At 41.6% G+C, this 22,611-nt stretch overlaps 2 protein-coding genes across 8 annotated transcripts in view; both read right to left on the reverse strand.

Moving 5' to 3' along the window:
- LOC101478180 (thyroid hormone receptor alpha) overlaps window positions 1-6,088 on the reverse strand; it is a 106,189-nt gene extending 100,101 nt beyond the window's left edge. For 2 of the 5 annotated variants that reach the window (XM_004570308.4, XM_076882895.1), the window contains exon 1: window positions 5,041-5,663. The gene's annotated coding sequence lies outside the window, so the exon portion shown is untranslated. Of the gene's footprint in view, window positions 1-5,040; window positions 5,665-5,925 lie in introns of those variants that run through there. The other 3 variants (XM_076882894.1, XM_076882896.1, XM_076882893.1) reach the window with 3 other exon arrangements.
- A 3,224-nt stretch (window positions 6,089-9,312) lies between these two features.
- The window catches only part of nsfa (N-ethylmaleimide-sensitive factor a), an 82,898-nt gene continuing 69,599 nt past the window's right edge, over window positions 9,313-22,611 (reverse strand). For 2 of the 3 annotated variants that reach the window (XM_004570307.4, XM_004570305.2), the window contains 9 exons: window positions 22,481-22,576; window positions 22,205-22,361; window positions 21,965-22,098; window positions 21,681-21,827; window positions 19,375-19,509; window positions 18,901-19,014; window positions 18,376-18,431; window positions 17,969-18,026; window positions 9,313-10,524 (listed from right to left, as the gene is read on the reverse strand). In XM_004570307.4, coding sequence (XP_004570364.1) covers window positions 17,996-18,026; window positions 18,376-18,431; window positions 18,901-19,014; window positions 19,375-19,509; window positions 21,681-21,827; window positions 21,965-22,098; window positions 22,205-22,361; window positions 22,481-22,576 — 870 coding nt within the window. In that variant the 3' untranslated portion in view covers window positions 9,313-10,524; window positions 17,969-17,995. The remainder of the gene's footprint in view (window positions 10,525-17,968; window positions 18,027-18,375; window positions 18,432-18,900; window positions 19,015-19,374; window positions 19,510-21,680; window positions 21,828-21,964; window positions 22,099-22,204; window positions 22,362-22,480; window positions 22,577-22,611) is intronic. The other variant, XM_004570306.4, reaches the window with a different exon arrangement.

Here is a 22,611-nt window from a genome sequence, read left to right on the forward strand (position 1 = left end):
GCTGTATCTGCATGTACGTTTAGACTGAGGACAACTGAAACATTCACGGTCTCTAAATAAAAGCCCACAAATGCTTCTAGAGGTCCCAGAAAGGGTACACTAAGAATCAGAGCTGCTAATGACTAACTACGGCTGCCAAGGAGGTTGTGTCTTTGGTACGTGTATGTCATTCTGATCAACGTTGTACGGGTGTGGAGTGGGTCACGGTAACAATTTGCCACATCCACCAAGCTCTTCATGATCGACTTATTTATTGATCAAATATCGACAAAAAGTCTTAGAACTTGGAAACTGTGATTCTTACAAGTGTGGTGTGTATCGTAAACATACAGAACGCACTGTATAAAGATCTAAAATATGTCGCCTTAGACCTCTCACCTCTCCTTCCAGGTGAATACACTGACCTGAAGGTTAAAGTGACCATAATGCTATAGGGAGCCATTTAAAACAGCTTTAGTGCCGCTGCTTGCACTAAAATGTCGACAGAGTTCCCAGAGAAGACAGGCTAGTTTACCCAGGTTGAATTACAATTGCAGAGGGCAAAACTGGCTCAAGTTGTCACTTTTTCTTGACATTTTCTTGCCTGAAACACATCAGCCACCCAAATACTACTTGCAGTGAAATTCTAAATGTCCATCTGATTCTAAAAGCACTTAAACAATAGTTCTGTGGTCCATGTTGACACTTAACCCCACCCCTCCAACGCACACGCTCGTCTACATCTGTGTGATGCGAGCGTGCCGAGGGACCTCTGAGGACTGGGGCAACGGCTGCCTCCACACATTATGTAACCAAGCTCAGACAAACACACTCAGCAACCCTCACGCTGAGCCTGGATCAGTGGGTGAAGGGTTGACGGGCAGTGGAGGGGATGCCACTTTCTCCTCACCCTGCCTGCACCCCATTCTTGCTACACATTAACTCTGAACCTCAGAAAAGGACGCAGGCCTTGCATTAGAGGAGGGAGAATGAGGATGTCAAAAAGAGGTCACCTGCAGCTGCTGGCAGGGATTAAAGCTTTGTATGTGTACGCATGCTTAAACTTACATGGCCTTTCTTTGCTTTGTAATTCCTTCCATCCACTCGTTCATTGTAATTCCCTTACAAGGACTAAGAACAGCGATATTCCTTAAAGAAAAAAAACAACTCTTTATAAAATGAAATCCTCTGAGTTGCCTTGTACACAGAAAATATATATGAAAGGCACCCTTGAAATGATTTATTAAGCTGTGGCACTGAGGTTCAGCTAGAGCTGAGGGGAAACTCTTAAAGCTGAATACATTTTCAAACGGCTGCTGAAAACTAATAAAAAACACCAGCTACCAAACTCATAACTTAAGGAACTCAAGAGTGCTTCCTATGTAATTGTATGTAGGTCTGGATTTTGCACTCTGGGGAAATACTAAAGGGGGGGTCCACATTAATTTGTTTCATACGCAGCTGTGGCTCTGACAGTGTTTTATTTAAAATGATAAATGAATAAAGATGTGGGGAAAATGTCTCTTTGCTTCCATTTATTCATCACTACACACTGAAGGAGTGTTCTGTGCAGACTCTCGATGCTGGACGAAATCTTACAAGTAAGGAAACTTTCTTTGCCAGAACCCTGAAGCCAGTTTATTGGCTGCTGTTGCTCAGAGTTTTTTGTTTTTTCCCCTATAGTCCTTCAGTCCTTCATCACTGTCTTTGTACAAGCTCCCATTCAGCCCTACAAATTTATGAAAATGGACGCAGACACAGAAGTATCTGCTGTCACACACATGAAGTTGAGAGACATCCTATTCTTAATCCACAGGGTTTAATATGATGTCAGCCCACCCTTTGCAGCTATAACAGCTTTGACTTTCCACAAGGTTAGGAGTGTTTTGTGGAATTCATAACCATTGTTCCAGAGGTGCATTTGTAAGGGGATGACGAGAAGGCCTGGCTCACAGTCTCCACTCTAATATATCAAAGGTGTTCATTCAGGTTGAGGTCAGGAGTAGGGATGGCACCGGTTCTGACATAAACGGTAGTAACCAGACCAAAAAGCAGCGCACATTTCGGTGCTTTATTTCGGTGCTTTTTTTTCCCTGAGCTGTGATACACTTTAGATTCTAGCCAATCATTTTACGTTTCTGAGGATAGTAGGCGGAGCCAGGTACGTACGTTCTTTTAGAGCAGAGCTACAGATTAAAAATGTCCAAGGCGAAGCGGTCAAAAGTCTGGCTGTACTTCACAGCAAAAGATGCAAACTCAGCAGCAACAAGTGCTTTAAGCTGATACTGTGATACTGTCAAAGGAGGTAACACCTCAAATCCCATGAAACACCTGGCGACGCATAGCGTTTTTTTAAAAGCTGAGAAATGCGCCGTATTTAATAGCTTGCTGCAAGACCTCACACCGAGCACATCTACTGCGGGTGGGTTGCCAGTTATCGGACCCGGAGTTCGCAACATCCCCCAAGAACCCGAAGAGGAGAGTCCTGGCCCCTAGCCCTGCCAGTGTAGCAGGAATGATGAGGATGATGATGCAGCAGCAGCCGTTCTTCTCTGCGTGAGTAGCTTCATGTTGTTTGTGTGTAATTTACGTTGAGTAGGCTAACCACGTTATTACATTAATGCATGTAAGGTGAACTAGCAAACATCATCATAGCTACATGCGGCTGTCTTCTTGTTTGATGGCAGATACTCCCTTCACCCTGGCCAGAAGGGCTAAAATGACCAAAGAAGAAGTGGAAAACAGTTAAACATGAGAGGTTTTGGACAAAGTTTGCATTTTTTCCATTGATTAAGCACTGCTTCCAGCCAAGAGTGATACCATATATGCCCCATAGCTGCAGAAAAGGCTAACATTGTTATCTTTTTACAAAAACCAGCTGAACATGAGAGGTTTTTGGACCAATTTTGTGTTCTCCATTCTTTAAGCACCGTTTGAGCACCGGCACAGTTTCAAAAGTACCGGTTTGGCACCGGTATCGGATAAAACCTGAACGATACCCATCCCTAGTCAGGAGTCTGTGCAGGCCAGTCAAGTTCTCCTACACCAAACTCACTCATCCATCTTTATGGGCCATCCCCAAACTGTTCCCACTAAGTTGGGGGGATGAAATGAAGCATTAAGAGTTACTTTCACTGGAACAAAGGGACCAAAAAACAACCCCACACCATAATTCCCCCTCTACCAAACTTTACACTTGGCCTAGTGCAGTCCCACAAGTATTGTTCTCATGGCAACCGCCAAACCCAGACTGCCAGATGGAGAAGTGTCATATGTTATTCCAGAGAACATGTCTCCACTGCTCTAGAGTCCAGTGGTGGTGTGCTTTACACCACTGCAGCTGACGCTTTGCGTTGTGCTTGGTGATGTAAGGCTTGGATGCAGCTGCTCAGCTGTGGAAACCCATTCCACGAAGCTCTCTAAACACTGTTCTTGACCTAATCTGAAGGCCACATGAACTTTGGAGGTCTGTAGCGACTGACTGTCACTGAGTGCACCGACCGGACATGTTGCACAGTTAGCATCCGATCATAGTACCACACTGGATTTCACTGAGCTCCTTAGAGCAGCACATTCCTTCATAAATGCCTAGGTGCTTGATTTTATACACCTGTGGTCGAGGAACTGGAACACATGACTTCAATGATTTGGATGGGCGAGTTGATTAAATATACTGTAATATGATTTTAATGATGATATTATGGTGGAGGAATATCATCTTAATTCTTCCACTATAACAACCTCAGATGCTTCTAAGACATACACATTTGGATTATGTTAAGGCTTTAAGTCAGAGGTGGCTGCTGTGATTGACAGTTGTGCCAAAACAGGCAGCTGTAGCCAGGAGCTTCTGCTAGGCACTGAATAGTCAGTGAAGCAGGTAACTTTACAAAGTTATGAATCACTGAGTAGCTCAAGGTGGATGTTAAATTACAGATAGAAGAATAATACTGTGCAAATGTGTAAACCACAGTGAAGTAGTTTATACATTTGCGAAACAAGTAAAAGATCCAGGAGGAGACAAATCCCCAGAACGGCATCTGGCTAAAAAAGAAGAAGAAAAAAAGACCTCACACATGTGGAGCTACCTGCTGTGCAAGCCCCTTATGAATCAGCAAGCAGCCAAAAATCAGCTTTTACTGAATTTTTCAAAGATTAGGATTACAATTTATTAAAAAACTAGAGCCATGTATCTGTATATGCCCTAGTTAGTTGCAGCACTCAAACCAGGGGTATCAAACATACCATTCCAGCCCACCATAAAAGCTTTGGAAAATGTAAAGGAGTGCATAGATTTTACACTTTTAACAGCATTTACATAAGTATGACAGCCCCCCCCCCCTAAAAAAGTAATTAAGTAATGGATAAACAACAAAATAACAAATAAGTTCCTGTTTTCCATCATCTGCTATAGAATTAACTGTTTTCTTTTAATAGTGAGTCCACAGTTTGTTTGTTTGTTTGGAAGAAAAGGGCATTTTCTTTAATTTTATGAAACCTTCCTATTTTCAGCTGCGAGTACTCCAGTTTCATCATGCAGGCTGTAAGTGGCAAACGATAGAAAAGGAGTTTGACATCCCTGACTTAAACCAAGGTGTCTGGAACTACAAGTCTGGACAGAAAATGAATGACTGAGCCCCCCTTGACTGGTCCACATGCTTAGCAAACACTCAGTCATATGAATAGGAATGGCAATAAGAATTGTGAGGCCGTACATTAACGACACACCCACCCACACCCTTACTGCAGAGAAGTACAACAGACTGGTGCTAATACCTATATGTGCAGCCCAGTGCATAATGGCATAAACTCATATACTAGGCCTCTCCCTATAGAAGCAGCTATTGGCTGGGAGCCACATTTCATACATGACACCGCCCTATGACACAGGTATGACTCTGAATCCTCCAGCAGCTTTTCAGGCAAACTTTGGCACGCAAGCGCCCACGGACAGACCGACCTATGGGCACATGTCACAGCAAAGGAGCGAGCAGTGACGGTGGAGATTACACTACAGACACACACAGACACTACATAGTTGTCACATCTTCCCTCGTTCACCTCTGACTGCAGAATGTAGAGTAACTCGTTTCACACAGTGCGGTGGCAGTAAGAGGAAGCCGGTGTAGGTGAACCTGGGGACGTCACAGAGCTGCAGTGCACCGGCCACACGACGACGGCGTTTCCCTGTAGCTGGAGTACAGCAGGCCGGCGCAGCGCCGGGGTTGACGTGAGGACAGCGCTCACCTTGCACCGGCGTCCCCGAGCAGAAGCTTTCAGCCTGTTTTCGCTGAAAGTGTCAAACTGTCTCACTCAGCAGCACTCCACCGCTCAAATAAAAGCGCCTCCCGGTAGCGTCCACGTAAAACCGCTGAACGAGGAGCGGCAGTTATCTCGTGAAGAAACAAGCTCAACAAACACGTTAAAAAAAAATCAAATAAAAGCTGCTTTACCGACTCGAGCCGGCGTCAGCTAATGCCTCTCCCTCCGGTGTTAGCCTCCTCTACCGGTCCGCTTTCAGGTGCCTGGAGACGGGAGAGCAACGTCCGCTAGTCGGTACTGTCAAAGTCATGGCCACGGTGTGCACAGGGAACCCCACGGCGTTTACTAGTTCTCTATGCTCGGTCCTCCCCCATGCCTGTACAGTACGGGTGAACGCGGGTCAGCAGCCTACGAGGGTGGCTCTACACCGAGGGTCTGCAGCACCCTCTAGCGGACGGATGTGAACATCCAGCGCGGAGGGTTATATAATGCACAAAACCTGGATAACAATAATACTGTTTTGTTTTTTACTTCATTAACACTAAATAAAGTATAAACGTCCGATAATATCAATATTTCTGTTTTGTTAAAATCAGCCCTTGTTCTCAATGGAGGCACAGTCATACTGAGAGGAAGAACATATATCAAAACTTACAAAAAGCTTGAAAACCAACACCAACTTACCAGATCCACTCCCTGTAAAGCTGAATGATGAAGGTATTTCTTTTAATTTGACACTTATTTCAATTTTTAAAAAATCAAGAAGATCATCTGCACTGCAAACGGAAAGACAAAAAATGTTTGCATCGCTGTCACAGTTTCTGTTTCTTTCTCCAACCTGACAGCGCATGCTGCCTTTCTCCTCCCCTTTAGGGTGGAGTTGTATACTTTCCCGCTCCTCAGTCGTAGCACCTGTTTGCCATCAAGTTTATCCACTTCAGTGCAAACAGACCAGCTGCTAGTGTTGCACCAGTGAGCTACATACTGAGCCGAGAGGATAGAAACTAAGGCTACGTTCACACTGCAGGTCTTAATGCTCAGTTCCGATTTTTTTTGTCTGCTTGTTCACACTACAAATAAAATGTGACAGCAAACGCGCGGAATCAAAGCGACCGCATGCGCAAAAGAAGACGTCACGCACAACGCGCTCTGTTTAGACCCAGATCAAACAGTATTGTTTGACTGATGGCCTTAATATAAAGACTTGTTTCGGACTTTAAGTTTACCAATTTTACTTTAAGTTATAAAGTTATTTTGTTATTTACATATGGCCTAATGATGATCCTTATTGCTGTTTTAGAGAGGAGCAGGGCTTCAAAGGAAATGTTCACGTTTTCTTCAACGTTGTCTTCCCAACATCTACACTGGATGGCCAGGAAGTGTTCGCGATGTCTTCTCGGGCGCTGATAATTGGCGTCTGTCTTGTGTCAGTGACGTAAAAGATGGATTTAATGCGACATGACCATCAAACAGCAGTCGCTTTCTAAAACATCAGATATGTATCGGATTCAGTACCACATACGAAAGTGACCCCGATCGGATTTGAAAATATCGGATTTGTGCCGTTCACACTGTCATAGCATGATCGGATATGGGTCGCATAGGGTCAAAAAAGTCGGATTTGATGCGCTTTCGCCTGGTAGCCTAAGTATTGATATTTGGATCGTTCTGTCCACGTCTACACCTGCTAGTGGTAATCAGAAATAATTGTCCGTGTCCCTGTGTTACTTACCTTCATGCTTAGTTTTGTGTGTAAATGTAAAGGCTGTGAAACTTGACACCAGTCTCTGTTGGTTTTGCGTTTGGGTCCACCTTTGCTGACTGGCCTCACAGCTTTGACAGTGACTGCTGACATATTCAACTAAGAAGTGCATCTGCTGCATCAGACTAGCTCAGTTTTGAATTACTGCTTGGCCTTGAAAATTCAGTTTTTTGTAGGTTTAGCGTAAAACAAAATTGTTTTACAGCAAATTCAAAATAAAAAGCTTTAAAATGAATTTTCTTTTAAACAATCCACACACTTGCTTACCTTATAAAAAGGTTTGCTATTAATATACATTGTTACTATTCATTCCTACAGGCAAAGGGCTGGCATTTTTAAAGCACTTTCAGTTTTGGGTTTAATTTTGTTGTTTTTTTGGCCTACTTGAGGTTTGACTTATTTCACATCTGTACATAGAGCCGACTTCTAATCATGGAGACCTCAGGAACCCTTTTCATATGAAGTAACATTGCTAAGACACAAGGCAACTTGGCAAAATATACATTTCTCATTCAACTTAAAGGAAGCAGTAAAACCTTCTTAATATAAGCAAGAAAAATATTTCCTGTTCTGCCCAAACACAGATTGCTAGACATGGTGCATGGACCTTAAAAAGGTGAACTTAGTTATCTGCAGGTAGTGGTGGCTGTAGCTCAGATAGTAGAGCAGGTCACCTACTAACCGGAAGTTTGGTGGTTTGATCCCAGTCTGCATGCCAAGTATAGTGACCCCATGTTGCTCTCTGATGCATCCATCGGTGTGTGAATGTTAGACAAGAAGTGCGTAGAAAAAAAAGAAGTCCATGGGTAAAGGTGCAAGTTGTGTAAAGGGCTTTGAGTGCTCAGAGTAGAAAAATGCTATTTAAGAACCAGTCCATTTAATAATTAGCCTTGGATGATACAAATCTGTAGATTGTATCAATATTGACAGTAACAGACTTTTGCTGTTGTTTTATTTTAGACTTTTAGAGAGTGTACCAGAGTGCTGAAGACCGAAGAGGACCAAGGATTTATCTGACATGAACTTCCTTCCCTTGTGTCTCGGCCAGTAGCTTAAAAAGATATGCTAATCTGACTGCACCCTATTTAAACTGAATGAGTACCAAATATAACACCAACTGTAACAGCAGGTCACATTTTTAAATACACACATATAAGAAAATTATTGATACATTTAGTTACAATTCATCAGTTTGGAGACTCTTCAGTGCAAATCAGTGGGGAGGAACTCTCACTGACAGGTGTGAGAACACAGGCCACTGTAGCTGTTCACTGCTGGGCTTGGCCTCTGCTAAGCCCAGCAGTGAGTTACTGAACTGGGCTGTTGGTACCTTGTGGAGCATGTTAACTGAATTATCCATGATGGATAACAGTTCCACTACCTCACAAGTGTCCAGTTGTCAGCCAGTCACAGAACCAGCCATCCTAATCAGTTTAATCAGTCTATTGGTGTTACCAGCTCTGATGCTGCTTCCCCTACAGACCACAGCAAAGTATACTTCCATCAGTCTGTCGCACTCACCACGTGTCTTTGTTTCTGCGTCTGTAAAGTTTATAGATACTAGCCGAGCAAGCTACTGTTAGCTAATAACCTAGCATTTCACTCGTTGGAGTAAAAGTGGTTCTGGCTTAAATAACAAACAAAGCATACTAGCAAAAAGGTGTGACGTCCTGGAGAAACTAATACATAATGCAACAGTGGCTTTGTCCATCTTTTATATACAGTCTGTGTTTTCACATATATTACAAGATTGAAAGACGCAGTCTGTGACAGTGTAGCTGAGGACTCTTTCTTACTCAGCTTGCACATTTTAGTGTATTTCATATTCCAAGTTCTATTATATTAAGTATGTTTTCACTTCCCATTGATTTAGCTAAAGTTTTGTTTGTTTTTTGACACTTTGGCTTAGCAAATGTCTAACAATTCCTAAAATTTATAGTGCTCAGCTAAATAATTTGGAATTATTGTAAAGATGTTTCTTTTGTTTGTTTTACAGATATTATAATGCTTTCATAACATCATTGGTCTTTACAGGAAGCCAATTAGTTGAATGAGTTAGTAACTAATCACTGATGTCTGCTAATCCTGTCGTTGACATTTAAGCCAGAATATTCTAAACTACGGAATCTTTAGTGTCCAATTATATGTGAACACAGAAGGGTAGCGCTGTCTCATACGCAGTCATTTCAATAAAAATATAAACATTTTATAGTAATTTTCATGTAATATTCACTTTGTTAATTCAAAATGCATCTACAGGATCTCAGAGCCTTTTGTTCTGGACGGCACATAGAAAAGAAATGACACCATTTCCTGTGCATATGTGCTCTTTTTTTATTGCAATATCTGCATGTTGACATATATTTACACTCACACACGCACATACGCTCACGATGCCAATGGTCAAACAGAACAAGAACTTTTTACTTTGAAGCACTGAACACATGACATGAGAAAACAAACGTAGCAAATTAACCAGCAGCTTTCTACACTTCACATGCACAGACTGAAACGCACACGCACAATCCCATTCGACACTCCACGCACACACTCACACGCGCACGAGTTCCCACAAAGGACCACCAAGAGACGTAGTCAAGGTCTGGATGTTCAGAGTGCAGGATATATTTATAGATTTGTTTTTAACACTGATGATGCCAGAACTATAAGAGCTAAACTGAACTGTACTGTACACAACACAGACAGGCCGGCCATCAATCCAACATTTACTTTCACTATTACACTAATCTGGTAAAGTCAACATCTCCATAGCAACAGGGAAGAAGAGTGATACTGATACATTTTGAAGTAGTCTTAAGTTCATGATAATCTTCGTTATATCTATGTATACTATTTACAGAACATAAACATACTTTATATTTAAAGGGATTACATTTACACATGGAACATCATCTTTTTTTAACTACTATTAAATATTCACTAAAAGCCTCTTTGTGATCACATCTTGATATTCAAAAGGCTTCGGCATTTTTGCATGTGCTCCGTTTGATACTGCTTGTGAGGATACACATAATAACAATAATTACCTGCAGCCAGACGAGAGGTATGCAACAAATACAACAAAGACTATAGCTTAAAAACATAGATGACTTAAATTCTTAACTCTTCTTTTTTTCTTTTTATACACACAATTCACATAACACCACTTTTTTTTGTTACAATGATCTATTGTTTTTTTCAGGTTTTAGTTTTTTTTACAGATAATATTTTTTAACAGTACGACTTCCAGTGTTTTACTCTGATATGTGTACTTGATGATGAGAATGCCGAGTAGGAGGGAAGTGATTCTGTGGTATTGCCTACAGATACATGCCGAGTTATAGAGGAACCTGTTTGTTCCTCTCTTGGACCAGGTGTGTAGTTACATAGATAAATGCATTGATGGATTCGAGGAAGATCTCTTCTTTTCCTGCTCTTCTTCCTTATTTCTGGGTGGCGTGTCTATTGTCGTGTGTTTGGTTTGCTCCTCTGGTTGGCTCTACTCATAGAAGCTCCGATCACTACAAAAGGGAAGAGTGGGAAAAGAAAGCAAGCTGTCTTACAGGTTGGTTTGCATCCATCAACACACTTCCCATTTTAGACTGAACCGTTTTAGCAACCCCCACCATAACACTAGAGTCGTTGTTTGGTATGAGCAGGCTTTAACAGGGTAGTAAACAAGAAACTGTCAGTGAAAGATGGCGGTAGCGCACGCTGCTTTATCTTCTTTCTCAGCTTCCTTGTAAAGACTGTAATTTATAAAATAAACATCATAATGTATTCGATAAGCTGAGCTGACAAACCCAAGAGGACAGTGTTTACTGAGGTCATAGATTAAGTGACTTGGTTTCAACGTAACTTTATTCTTTCATGAGTTATTTACAAGTTTCTCTTTGTTCACAGCCATTGACATGTCAAAGAGGTTAACACGTGAGGAGCGGATCGAAATTGTGTTGATATCTGGTGAACGCAGTAACCGGGTCATTGCAGCAGATTTCAATGCAGACACCCTACGAGACCACCCATCTCCCATGCTACAGTTAGCAAACTGTCAAACATCCCTTCAGCGGATATTAGCTACTCACAAATGGCACCCTTACAAACTCCAGCTACTGCAGCATCTCAACGAGGATGACCCAGATCAGCGCGGAGAATTTGCAGAATGGGCAAAACAAAAATTGGAACAGGACCCTCAGTTCACGCAGAAGATTTTGTTCAGTGATGAGGCAAACTTTTATGTGAATGGTGAAGTTAACAAACAAAATCACCACTATTCAGTTTTTCAGTTTTCAGTTTTATTTGTCATATGCAAGTTAGCACAGGGTCAACATTGCAATGAAATGTATTTGATGAGCAGCAGTCACTCAGCAGCATGATACAGTAGGAGAAAATATAATAAAATAAAATAATAAAGAAAATAGAAAAATAGTAAGGAGCAAATATTAGAGAGACGTGGTAAAAGAGAAAAGATGACTAAATATATATGTATCTATAAATATAAATATATGTACACTAGTGATTAAATAAGAAAATCTTGAAAAGAAATATGACGGGAGGGCAGATGGGATACTGCACAGGAATGAGCAGCAGAAAATTACAGTATTGCACTTTTTTAAATATAAATATCAATGACAATAAAATGGAGTGACCAGTGCAGATTAAACAGAGTACTTGTGAAGCTGCAGGGTAGCTTCTGAGTGCTGTGTTGTGTGTGTTTAAGTGTTGTAGTGTCGTATGGCTTGGTGGTAAAAACTGTTTTTGAGTCTTATAGTCTGAGCAGACAGGCTCCTGTAACGTCTGCCAGATGGTAACAAGGAGAAGAGCTGATGTGCTGGGTGGCTGTGGTCCTTGATGATGCTGTGTGCTTTACGGAGGCATCGCTGGAGATAAATGTCCTGAATGGCAGGAAGCCTCGTGCCAGTGATGTGCTCTGCTGCCTTCACCACCCTCTGTAGTGATTTACGGCTGCTGGCAGAGCAGCTTCCGTACCAAACTGTGATGCAGCTCGTCAGCAAGCTCTCGATTGCACACCTGTAAAAATTTGAGGTGATGTTGGAGTTCATGCCAAACTTCCTCAGCCTCCTCAGGAAGTAAAGCCGCTGGCGAGCTTTCCTGATAGCAGCGTCTGTGTGAAGGGTCCAGGAGAAGTCCTCAGTGATGTTGACTCCAAGGAACTTGAAGCTGCTGACCCTTTCGACCTTGACACCGTTGATATGGATGGGCTGGTGTTCTCTGACTGGTCGTTTCCGGTAGTCCACTATCATCTCTCTAGTTTTGCTGATGTTGAGAGTCAGGTTATTTTCCAGGCACCACTCGTACAGCGCCGTCACCTCCTCTCTATAGGCCGTCTCATCGTTGTCTGTGATGAGGCCTATGATGGTTGTGTCATCCGCAAACTTGATGATGATGTTGGACTCTTGTTTAGCAACACAGTCGTGTGTGAACAGGGAATATAGGAGGGGGCTAAGCACACAACCCTGTGGCGTACCTGTGTTCAGGATGAGTGATGAGGAGGTGTGCTTACCAACTCTCACCACCTGGGGCCTGTTTGTGAGGAAGTTTAGAATCCATCTGCAGATCGGTGTTCCCAGCCCAAGGTCGACGAGCTTCGTGGCAAGTTTTGAGGGGATGATGGTGTTAAATGCCGAGCTGTAGTCGATGAAGAGCATCCTTGCATATGTATTCCCTTTCTCCAGGTGAGTGAGGGTGGTGTGCGTTGCCAGGGCGATGGCATCCTCCGTGGCTCTGTTTGTCCGATAGGCAAACTGAAGAGGGTCCAGTGTGTCAGGGAGGGAGGAGCAGATGTGACCTTTGCCCAGCCGCTCCAGGCACTTCATGATGACGGATGTCAGTGCAACAGGACGGTAGTCATTCAGACAGGAGACCACTGATTTTTTGGGAACGGGAATGATGGTGGATGCTTTGAAGGACGTGGGGACCACTGACTGCCTCAGGGAGAGGTTGAAGATGTTGGTGAACACCTCTGCCAGCTGGTCGGCACACACTCTGAGTAGCCGGCCTGGGATGCCGTCTGGTCCTGGAGCTTTGTGAGGATTGACCTTTTTAAAGGTCCATCTCACAGCTTCTGTTTTCAGAGTTAGAGTTGCAGCCTCACTGTCCTCCTGAGGGTAGAGGATCTGCTCTCTGTTGTCTGCGTCAAAACGAGCATAGAAGTTGTTGAGCTCATCTGCAAGAGATGCAGCGGGCTGAACACTGCCTGTGTTGACCTTCTTGTAGTCAGTGATGCAGTGCAGTCCATTCCACAGTCGCCTGGTGTCAAAGCTGTGGTAGCTGGACTCCATTTTGTCCCTGTAGTCCTTTCTGGCCTTTTTTATGGACTTTCGGAGGTCGTACCCGGCTGCTTTATATGCATCAGCGTCCCCGGAGTTAAAGGCAGAGGTCCGCACTTTTAGCTTGGCGCGAACGTCTTTATTTACCCAGGGTTTCTGATTTGGATATATGCGGACAGTGGTTTTTGTGATGGTATCATCCATGCACTTTCCAATATATCCAATGACAGAGTCTGTGAGTTCATTGATGTTGCCATCAGCTGCATCCACAAATATCTGCCAGTCAGTTGTGTCAAAGCAGTCCTGCAGGACCTCGTCAGCCTCACTGTCCCGTTTGTAAATAACCCTGGAAGCTGGTTTTTCCTGTTTCAGTCTTTGTCTGTATGCAGGCAGCAGCAGTATGGAACAATGGTCTGCCTTACCAAAAGCTGGGTGGGGGAGGTGTTTGTATGACTCTTTGAATGGAGTGTAACAATGGTCCAGTGTTTGATCACCTCTTGTGGGGAAGGAGATGTGCTGATAGTATTTGGGGAGAACCTTCTTCATGTTGGCTCTGTTGAAGTCTCCCAGCACAATAAAGGCAGCTTATGGATTTTTGTTCTCAAGTCCAATAATGATGTCATACAGTTCGTCCATAGCTTTAGCTTTATCAGCATGTGGGGGAATGTAAACAGCTGAGAGGAGAACTGAGCTGATCTCCCTCGGGAGGTAAAAAGGCCTGACTTTAATGGTCAGCAGCTCGAGGCTCTGAGAGCAGTAAGTTTTTAAGATACACACATCTCTAGCCCACGAGGAGTTAACCATAAGGCACACCCCTCCTCCCCTTTTCCTGCCTGTATCCTTCGTTTGGTCTCCCCGGTAAACAGTGAATCCATCCGGCGTGATGGCGCAGTCGGGGACGCTGGGCTCCAGCCATGTCTCTGTGAAGGCCAGAACACAGCAGTTCCTGGTGTCTTGTTGGTGTTTAATCCGTGCACGCAGCTCGTCAAGTTTGTTGTCCAGAGACTGGAGATTCGCGAGCAGGATGCTGGGCAGAGGTGGCTTGCTGTTTCTCTGTCGCGTTCGGCACAAAACTCCAGCGCGTTTCCCCCTCTTTGTTTTCCCTCGACGTCGCGCGAGTAAACAAAGGATCCCAGACAGCAGAGCGTCCACGGAGTCGAAACCCGCTGTAAAGTCCGAACTGGCTGACGAACGTAGCTCCAGAAGCGTTTGTCTGTCATACCGAGTGTATGATCGCGCTGTGCGCACAGAAATTGAAAGCAGTACAAAATAAATAATAACATTTTTGCTGAGATGACTGGGAGCTCTCGTCGGTGCAGCCATCTTACGGCGCAACCGGAATTATGAGTCTGACACTAACCTACATTGGCTGGATCCCTCCAAGACTGTTGGAACAACAAAGTGATGGTTTGGTGTGGTATATGGGGTACAACAATAGTGGGTCCATTCTTCAATGGAAACCTCAAGGCCACTGGATATTTGAAATTGCTACATGATGATGTGTTTCCTTCTTTATGTGTCACGATCCTGGGTCTTAGGAGCCAGTGTTTTGAGTTTTAGTTCATTTTGATGTTTATAGTAGAGATGGCACGATACCACTTTTTTATGTCCGATACCGATACCGATATCATAAATTTGGATATCTGCCGATACCGATATGAATCCGATATAGTGTTTTTTAATCAACAAAACAGTTTTTTTTAAATATCTTGCTGCATTTTGTATAAGTTCATACTCAAGTTTAAAACAACAACTACACTAAAGCTATTCTGTTATACCTATATGCAAAAAAAAAAAATATTTCATAGTTCAGCAATACTGATCAATCTAATAAACTTAGACCTACACCATCCTCCCTATTCTGGTATTTTAAAGAGTACTTAGCATAAATATTAAGCAACCTAACTAATAGGGTTCCAACTCCCAGCAACAACAAAAATAAAAAAATAAAAAATAGGGAACCACCCCTCACGCTCCACCTCATGATGCTTAATCGACGTAATCAACCTTAATTTGATGCAGTGTGAAAAAAAATACACAGAAATCAATTATTTTTCAAGAAATATTAAATAGATTCAACATCTTTCTTCAACAAAATTGCAGACTGCACAGATAGTACCTTCCCAAAGGAAAAAGTACTATAGCTTACTAGGGTATATATATTAGACTTAATAGTCACTATATACAGTAATTGACTTCTATTCATTTTACATCAAATTAAAACTTTGGGTGTAAGATTCGGATAATTATTTATTAAAAGCTAGACATTTTAAATGAGAATAAGAAAGAAAAGTATGTCTTTGTGCCCCCTTTTCCCTGTTAATGCCCTATCGGCCCCCCTGGCTAAACTTTGCTAGATCCGCCCCTGCACAGTTACCAGCGTCAGCTACGTAGAAAAAGATCCTCGAGTAGAAAGTAATATTAAATAAATTCTAACAACAGCTTATCAAGCTTAAACGTGCTGCTGTTGTTCAGCCGCTGGTTTCCTCTTTCTGGTGCAAAGTGGGCCAAAAACAAACCAGAGACACGGACTCGCGACAGAAAAGCCGATCAGCTGATCGTTAAGCAGTTTCATGATTGAAGTAGCAGCCAGAAGAGGCAGTCGCTCCATATATCGTTTGTTAAGCTTAACGTGGGAATGCTTTACAAACATTCAGAGATGAACTTACACACTTGCTTTACTTCTCTCGGGGATAACTTTGTCGGAGATGAAATGCCGGGTTGCTAGCGAAGCTCCACATGCTATCCAGACCACCGACAGGTCCTGCATGCCACAGCTGCTCTATCACGTGAGGCATACTGCTCCAACGTGCTAACGTTCTGAGGTGAGTTACGGCGTGTTGCAAGTTTTGTGAGGTGCTTTCGTGATATTTAATGGATCGGATTACATTTTTTATTTTTCTCCGATATCCGATCCAGTAATTTAGGTCAGTATCGGACCGATACGTAATATCGGATCGGTCCATCTCTAGTTTATAGTATGTTAAGCTCTTTAGGTCTCCTATGTTCATTTGCTTATTAGTTCCCCCTTGTGTTTCCAACCCATGTTAAGTCTCCCCTGCTCTTCATGTGTTTCATGTCTGTGTCTTACGTTGTCAAGTTCTGGTTATCATGTCTGCGTCTCACTTTATTTCCTATTTTATTTGGAAGAGATCCTGTGCTTTTATATCATGGTTTATGTTTTGAGTCCTTTGATGTACTGTTTCTTGTTTCCCTGGATCTCAGTTATGGTTATCTTAGGTTTAGCTCTTTGGCTTTGTTATATGGCTTCCCTGTGTTCCATGTTATGTCCACTGTGATGTTTTGTACCATGTTTCAGGTTCCTATGTTCTGTCTCCCCAGTTGCTGTTAAGTTTGCGTGTTTTAGAATTCAGTCAGTGTGTTTCCTGTTTTACTTTGAAGGTCCATGCCTCATGTGAGTGTTTCTAGTTTTGCGTCTGTTTTTGAGTTTACGTTTTGTCTCCGTGAGTTTGCGTTTGGGTCCTCTCCTGCCTGCCACACAGCCGAATCATGACATTATGCACTGAAGCTGGCACGTTCCCTGAGTTTTTCCAGCAAGATGGTGCACCACCACATTATGGGTGCCAGGTCCGAGCATTCCTAGATGAACAGTTTCCTGGAAAGTGGATTGGTCATCGTGGGCCAGTTGAATGGCCCCCAAGGTCTCCCGATCTGACCCCCTTAGACTTTTATCTTTGGGGTCATCTGAAGGCAATTGTCTATGGTGTGAAGATACGAGATGTGCAGCACCTGAAACTACGGATACTGGATGCCTATGCTGGCATTTCTCCTGCGGTGTTGCTATCAGGATGTGAAGAGTGGGAAAAGAGGGTTGCATTGACAATCCAACACAATGGGCAGCACTTTGAACACATTTTATAAGTGGTCAGAAACTTGTAAATAACTCATGAATAAGAATAAAGTTACGTTGAAACCAAGCACACCATTGTTTTTCTTGTGACATTACCAATAAGTTTGATGTGTCACATGGCCCTCTTCCTATTGAAAAAACAAACGTTGTATCCAAGATGGCCGACTTCTAAATGGCCACCATGGTCACCGCCCATCTTGAGGAGTTTGCCCCCTCACATAATATCAGCAACTATTCCCATGTTATTACAGTGTATCCATATAAATGGCCCACCCTGTATAAAAACTAAAACATGCAAACAAACTTAAACTCTGAATCAAAGATTAATAAGCATGAACTAAGGCACCATGGGATAGTGAAATAAAATAAAGGGGTAGTAAAACTTCATGCATGACATTTAGAATGTCATGTTAGGCTGATGAGATAATGTTTATATATGTGGATAAAAAAAATGACGTGCTGATGATATAATGAATGAAAAATCGGGAACATTTTAAGTTAAACTATTTAATTAACAATAATTCCTTTTCTTTTACAAATTACAACCTTTAATCCATTATAAATAATAATCACTGGGAGCTCTCTTCTATATCTTTCAATATATTTTTTATGTTATGTCTATATGCTTTTTTTGGTTTTACAACAACCTTAATATAGCCAATTTTAGCTAAAATAAACTATACATGCTAATGTGAATGTTGTAATATTTGGCCATTAATTACCATTTCTATGTAAAAATGCTAATACCTTATTAGCAAGCTACAGCTTCATATTCTAGTTTCATCGCTTTGTTGTTCACCTTACCAGTACACAGCGAGAGCGACCAACAGCTTATATTCGGATTTGGTCACCTTCATTCAACCTGGTGATTGCAGAATAAAGCCATTAGTGTTAGTAAGTGTTGAAAACGGAGTAGCTGATTGTTAGCCTTTTTGTGCTACTGGCACAATAGGAGCATCTACTATATCTGTTATATCTGGGAATACAAGATTGAACCTTTTAAAACAAATTGTGTTCTTGGCTATTGTAAATTAGATGTGTTAAGTGTACTCTTTCAGTGATGCTACCAACATCCTGATACTCTATTTTAAAAAAGGGGTAAACATATGAAAGGAAAGGAGATAATGATAAAAATAAGAAGGTTTAGGCTGATGAGAGATGATGGTAGGTAATGAAAGTTAATGAAATTGTTGCAGAGCAGTTGTACTCACGCCCCCTCGTCTCTAAGCAGAGACAAGAATTTGGTCACTCTGTAATCTGGATCCATCTAGAGACAACAAAATAAAGACGGAGAGGAACTGAAGAGTGGTAGAAATAGAAGGAAAAGGTTCACACTGAATCATACAGTCACATCTCATATTTCCTAACGACATTAGGCAGTGACACTAGGATGCTCCATTACATCCCTAGAACTCTTTCTAAGGCTCTAGTCACTATGCTAGTCAATTCTAGCTTGATTGTATTTGTAATAACCTGATAAATACTGAACAGTTAAAATAGTTTTGGGCCACAAATTGTCTCCAGGAATGTCATCTTTTGGAAAATATAGCAAACAACACAATTTAGATGGGTACACAAGCCCTCTCAAGGTCTAGTAAATGGACCAGTTAGAATTTCTATTGCTAGTTCCCAAACTACTGCCTATCACCAAGCAAACTTTAAACCATCAGTCAACTCGTCTGTCACACTACAGCTCACACACAAAACTTTTTCAATATGTCGCCTTGCTTCTCTACCTGCATTGACATCTCGATGAGCACGAGGAGTTTCTTAATACCTATCCAGACCCGCTTTCCTTTGAGTTGATGTGCGATGCTGGCCCGCTCTTTGTCTGTGAAGCTTCCCAGTAGCTGCAAAGACAATAAAGCCAATTCAAGCAGCACTTAAAGTCTCTGGTATAAGTTATGGAAAAACATGCTTTTATTTCAGCTTTAGCAGCTAGGCTTTTATTTTCAGTTAAATAGGTTTTTCACCACAAGATTTCTTGTTTTTGTATGCGCATGCATTTATCCTTTTGGGAATGGGGTGGTTATGTATAATTCAGCACCTTCACCTCTGAGTGCTAGTTTAAGTGCACAATTATGATTATTTTTATCTTTAAGCAATAAAACATGCATGCTGACCTATTCTAAAATGAACGTGATTTTTTTCTGTTGTCTGTACTGTATGTTGTGGCCATTTGTGCGTCTGAAACGATGGGGCCATCTTACCTCTAAGGCATCGATTAGCTGGTCCCCAGTAGAGATGTTGGGGATATGGATGGTGGTGCTAAAAGCATCTAACATCTCCATCTCCTGTAGGACGTCCTTCCTGCTGGTGGTGCCGATGATGAGCAGCTTCCGGCCCTGCAGGAGGTTTAAATTACTTGTTTCTGTAGGTTGTTGATTACAACATAAATTACGGCAAATTATCCAGTTATTTTCTGTGCTTATGAATGATTAATTTCTTCATTAAAGGTCTTACAAGCCCTGTGTGGACTTTATTTTTACAAAAGGTTTTTCTTGTTATTAGTAAATTTACTACCATATCTCATGTCACAAAACTTTTCAGAAAAACAAACACAGTTATGTCCATCAGTACCTACAGAGAGCAGGGCGATATGACCAAAAATATTTATCACAATATATATTTGAAAATTTGCGATAACGATATAACTGACGATATAATTGATGCGAGACAAAATTCAACTCCACAACTTTACTAGCGCAAAAAAACATCCATTTATTTTCACTTAAACAAGCAGCTGTTTTTTAAGCATTAAAGCTATATAACAATTTAACAGTGCAAATGTAAATTCCTTGCTGAAAGTTTAACCAAAAGGCATTTCCAGTAGAAATGGGCTGACATATCCTGAGTATAACCATGTATAATATCTACTGAAGTTAAAAAGAGGTGCTTTGCTACATTAAACTGCAGTGTGCCAAATAAAAAAGTCAAATACGTATTTCTCGGACCATAAGGTGCACGGGATTATAAGGCACATTAAGCGAAACAAAGCAGTCAGATAAATCAAACTTTATTCAACTCATTCTTCTTGCTTCCTCCACTTCCGTACCATTAATTCATTAATGCTGTATTCTATCACAGCTGCTCTATTCCTTCAGTAACTCTACAAACGTCACTGCTGTTTAGTTTCCTGTCTTAATTTATGTTGGAAATGATAGCAGAGCTGTACGTTTGAATTTTTTCAGAAATCTCTTAGTCAGAACATGCTATATCATGTTTAGGTAACTAGCAAAACTAGCGCGCTAAGTTCCGCTAGCTTCCTGCTAACTTCTAACTCCGTTAAATGTAATAAATTCTGTTTTCATGGATGCCTGGCTGTTAAACTTCATAGTCGCACCTGGTAAAGCAGCAATGCTGATCGTTTTATTAAAGATGAAAGAATTTAGATAGTTTTTAACTCTCGGTGATGCTGTGTGTTCGTTTGACTTTGGGGCCTGAAGAATACGGAGTTTAGGACCCAGATTACTCCCAGATTTACGAGCACCTTAGTTCGACAAATACGGCAATAACGATGGCCGCTTGCATGTTCTACAAAAAATGTGCTTTGTTTTGTATCTGACAAACACCAAACCAGTTCCACATCACTGATCTTGCACCATTTTTACAAACCAAATTCTGGTTCATCCGTTTCACTCAACAATCGGCGCGTTTTACTCATATTCTATATTCTATATTTATCTGTTCTTTGCTAAGCTGTAACCTAGCTTAGCTTAGCACAAAGCCTATTAATGGGGGAAATTAGCTAGCACTTCTATTGAGAACTAATCAAATCCACATGCCAGTACTTCTCTTGCTAACTGGCAAACAATGAATTTTAGAAGGATAAGTGGCATAAAGTGGTGTAACCTACCTACTGGACAGCGACGGACTCATTTTTACTGCCCGTTTTTGAGTATTTATGCTAAACTAAGAAAATTAGCTAGCTAGCTGAAGATACAGATGAACTTTTCTACCTGTATGCACGAAACTAACTAATTTCGCTGACATTGGATTTGCTTTATATTTTTCTTATTATCACCAGAATATCATAGAAAGACCAGAACTACGTATAAGGAAACATACATGTTGGTGCCACAAAGACTATAGACAATAGAGATAATGTCACTCCATTCTTTATAAAACTAGAGATATCATTATTGTAGTATTGCAATAAATAAATATTGCGACATTTGATTCACAGCTTATTTCTTTGCTAGAACAAGTGGACAAGAATCACAAGTAAGTGTAGTTTTGTTTGTTCTATTATTTTCAAACTAATAATAGTAATAATGCACATTTGGTGCTTTAGTGAAATAGTTTGGGGGGTTTTCTGGGGGGTTTTGGCTTGCATCTCCTTACACTAAAGCTGCTGAAAAAAATGGGCTTGTTGAAATCTCAGGGGGTTTTAAGTTATCCACAGAAGGATACGGTAGCTAATCCATCACAGAGCTAAAACATATAGACATACATATAGAACATATATTTGTTCACAACATTAAAGTGTGTATACAGTTTTCAGATGAACTCTGACCTTGGGTGGAGCTTTCTTGAGTAGCACCAGCAGAGCTTGAAGGACCAGATTTGAGAAACGTGGACCGATGGGCACATAGTCCAGCAAACGCTCAATGTCATCCACCACAACACAGCTCAGCTGAGACTTATAAGCATCATCAAAGACCTGAAACAAAGAGAGGAAGAGTGAAGACAGAAAGGCATTAATGCATGAGAAACGACAAGAAAACCTACAATTTTAAATGTAAACATCTGATTATTTAATGAACTGGTGTAAAGTCAAAAAGACACTGCTGCATTTACCTTTTTGATTGCCTGGCACTTGGAGATCTCTGAGTGTCCAATCATCTTGTCTGGAGAGCAAATCTTAATGAAGGGGAACTGTGAGTCCTCTGCAATCTTAGCAGCCAGGGCTGTCTTTCCACTGTGGGGTGGGCCTGTTGGAATGCAAAGGGGAAGGTACAGTTTGCTACTGATGGATGGACATTTTTCTATTAATACTCCTCGCAGGGGTACTAGCTGGACGTGTTTCTGACTAATTACCCTCCAGTAAAACAGCAACAAGTGGTGTGCGATCACTGTTCTTGGTCTGCTGTACCAGCAGCTCTCCATCATCCAGAACATGAGTGACTGGGTCGCCCCATTTTATGATGCCATTCATGATGTAGCTGGAGTAGTCCTCCTGGTTGGTACCAAATGCCTTAGAAAATTTAAAGAAGAAGTATTAGGAACATTGTTTTGCCTTTTTCATATCACTGGATTGAACTGTATTCATAACATAAGCTCATGACATCATCTCTGAAAACAGCAGAGACATACTGGTTTGATGTCATTGTTGAGGGATCCCATGAAGTCATCTCTGGTGACCTGCAGCTTCTCTGCCCTTTCCATGTCCACCTCAACTGTAGAGGTAGCCTGGAGATGAAATCATCACATTTAAATTATGACAA

Source organism: Maylandia zebra, linkage group LG4, assembly GCF_041146795.1.
Source record: "Maylandia zebra isolate NMK-2024a linkage group LG4, Mzebra_GT3a, whole genome shotgun sequence".
NCBI lineage: Eukaryota > Metazoa > Chordata > Actinopteri > Cichliformes > Cichlidae > Maylandia > Maylandia zebra.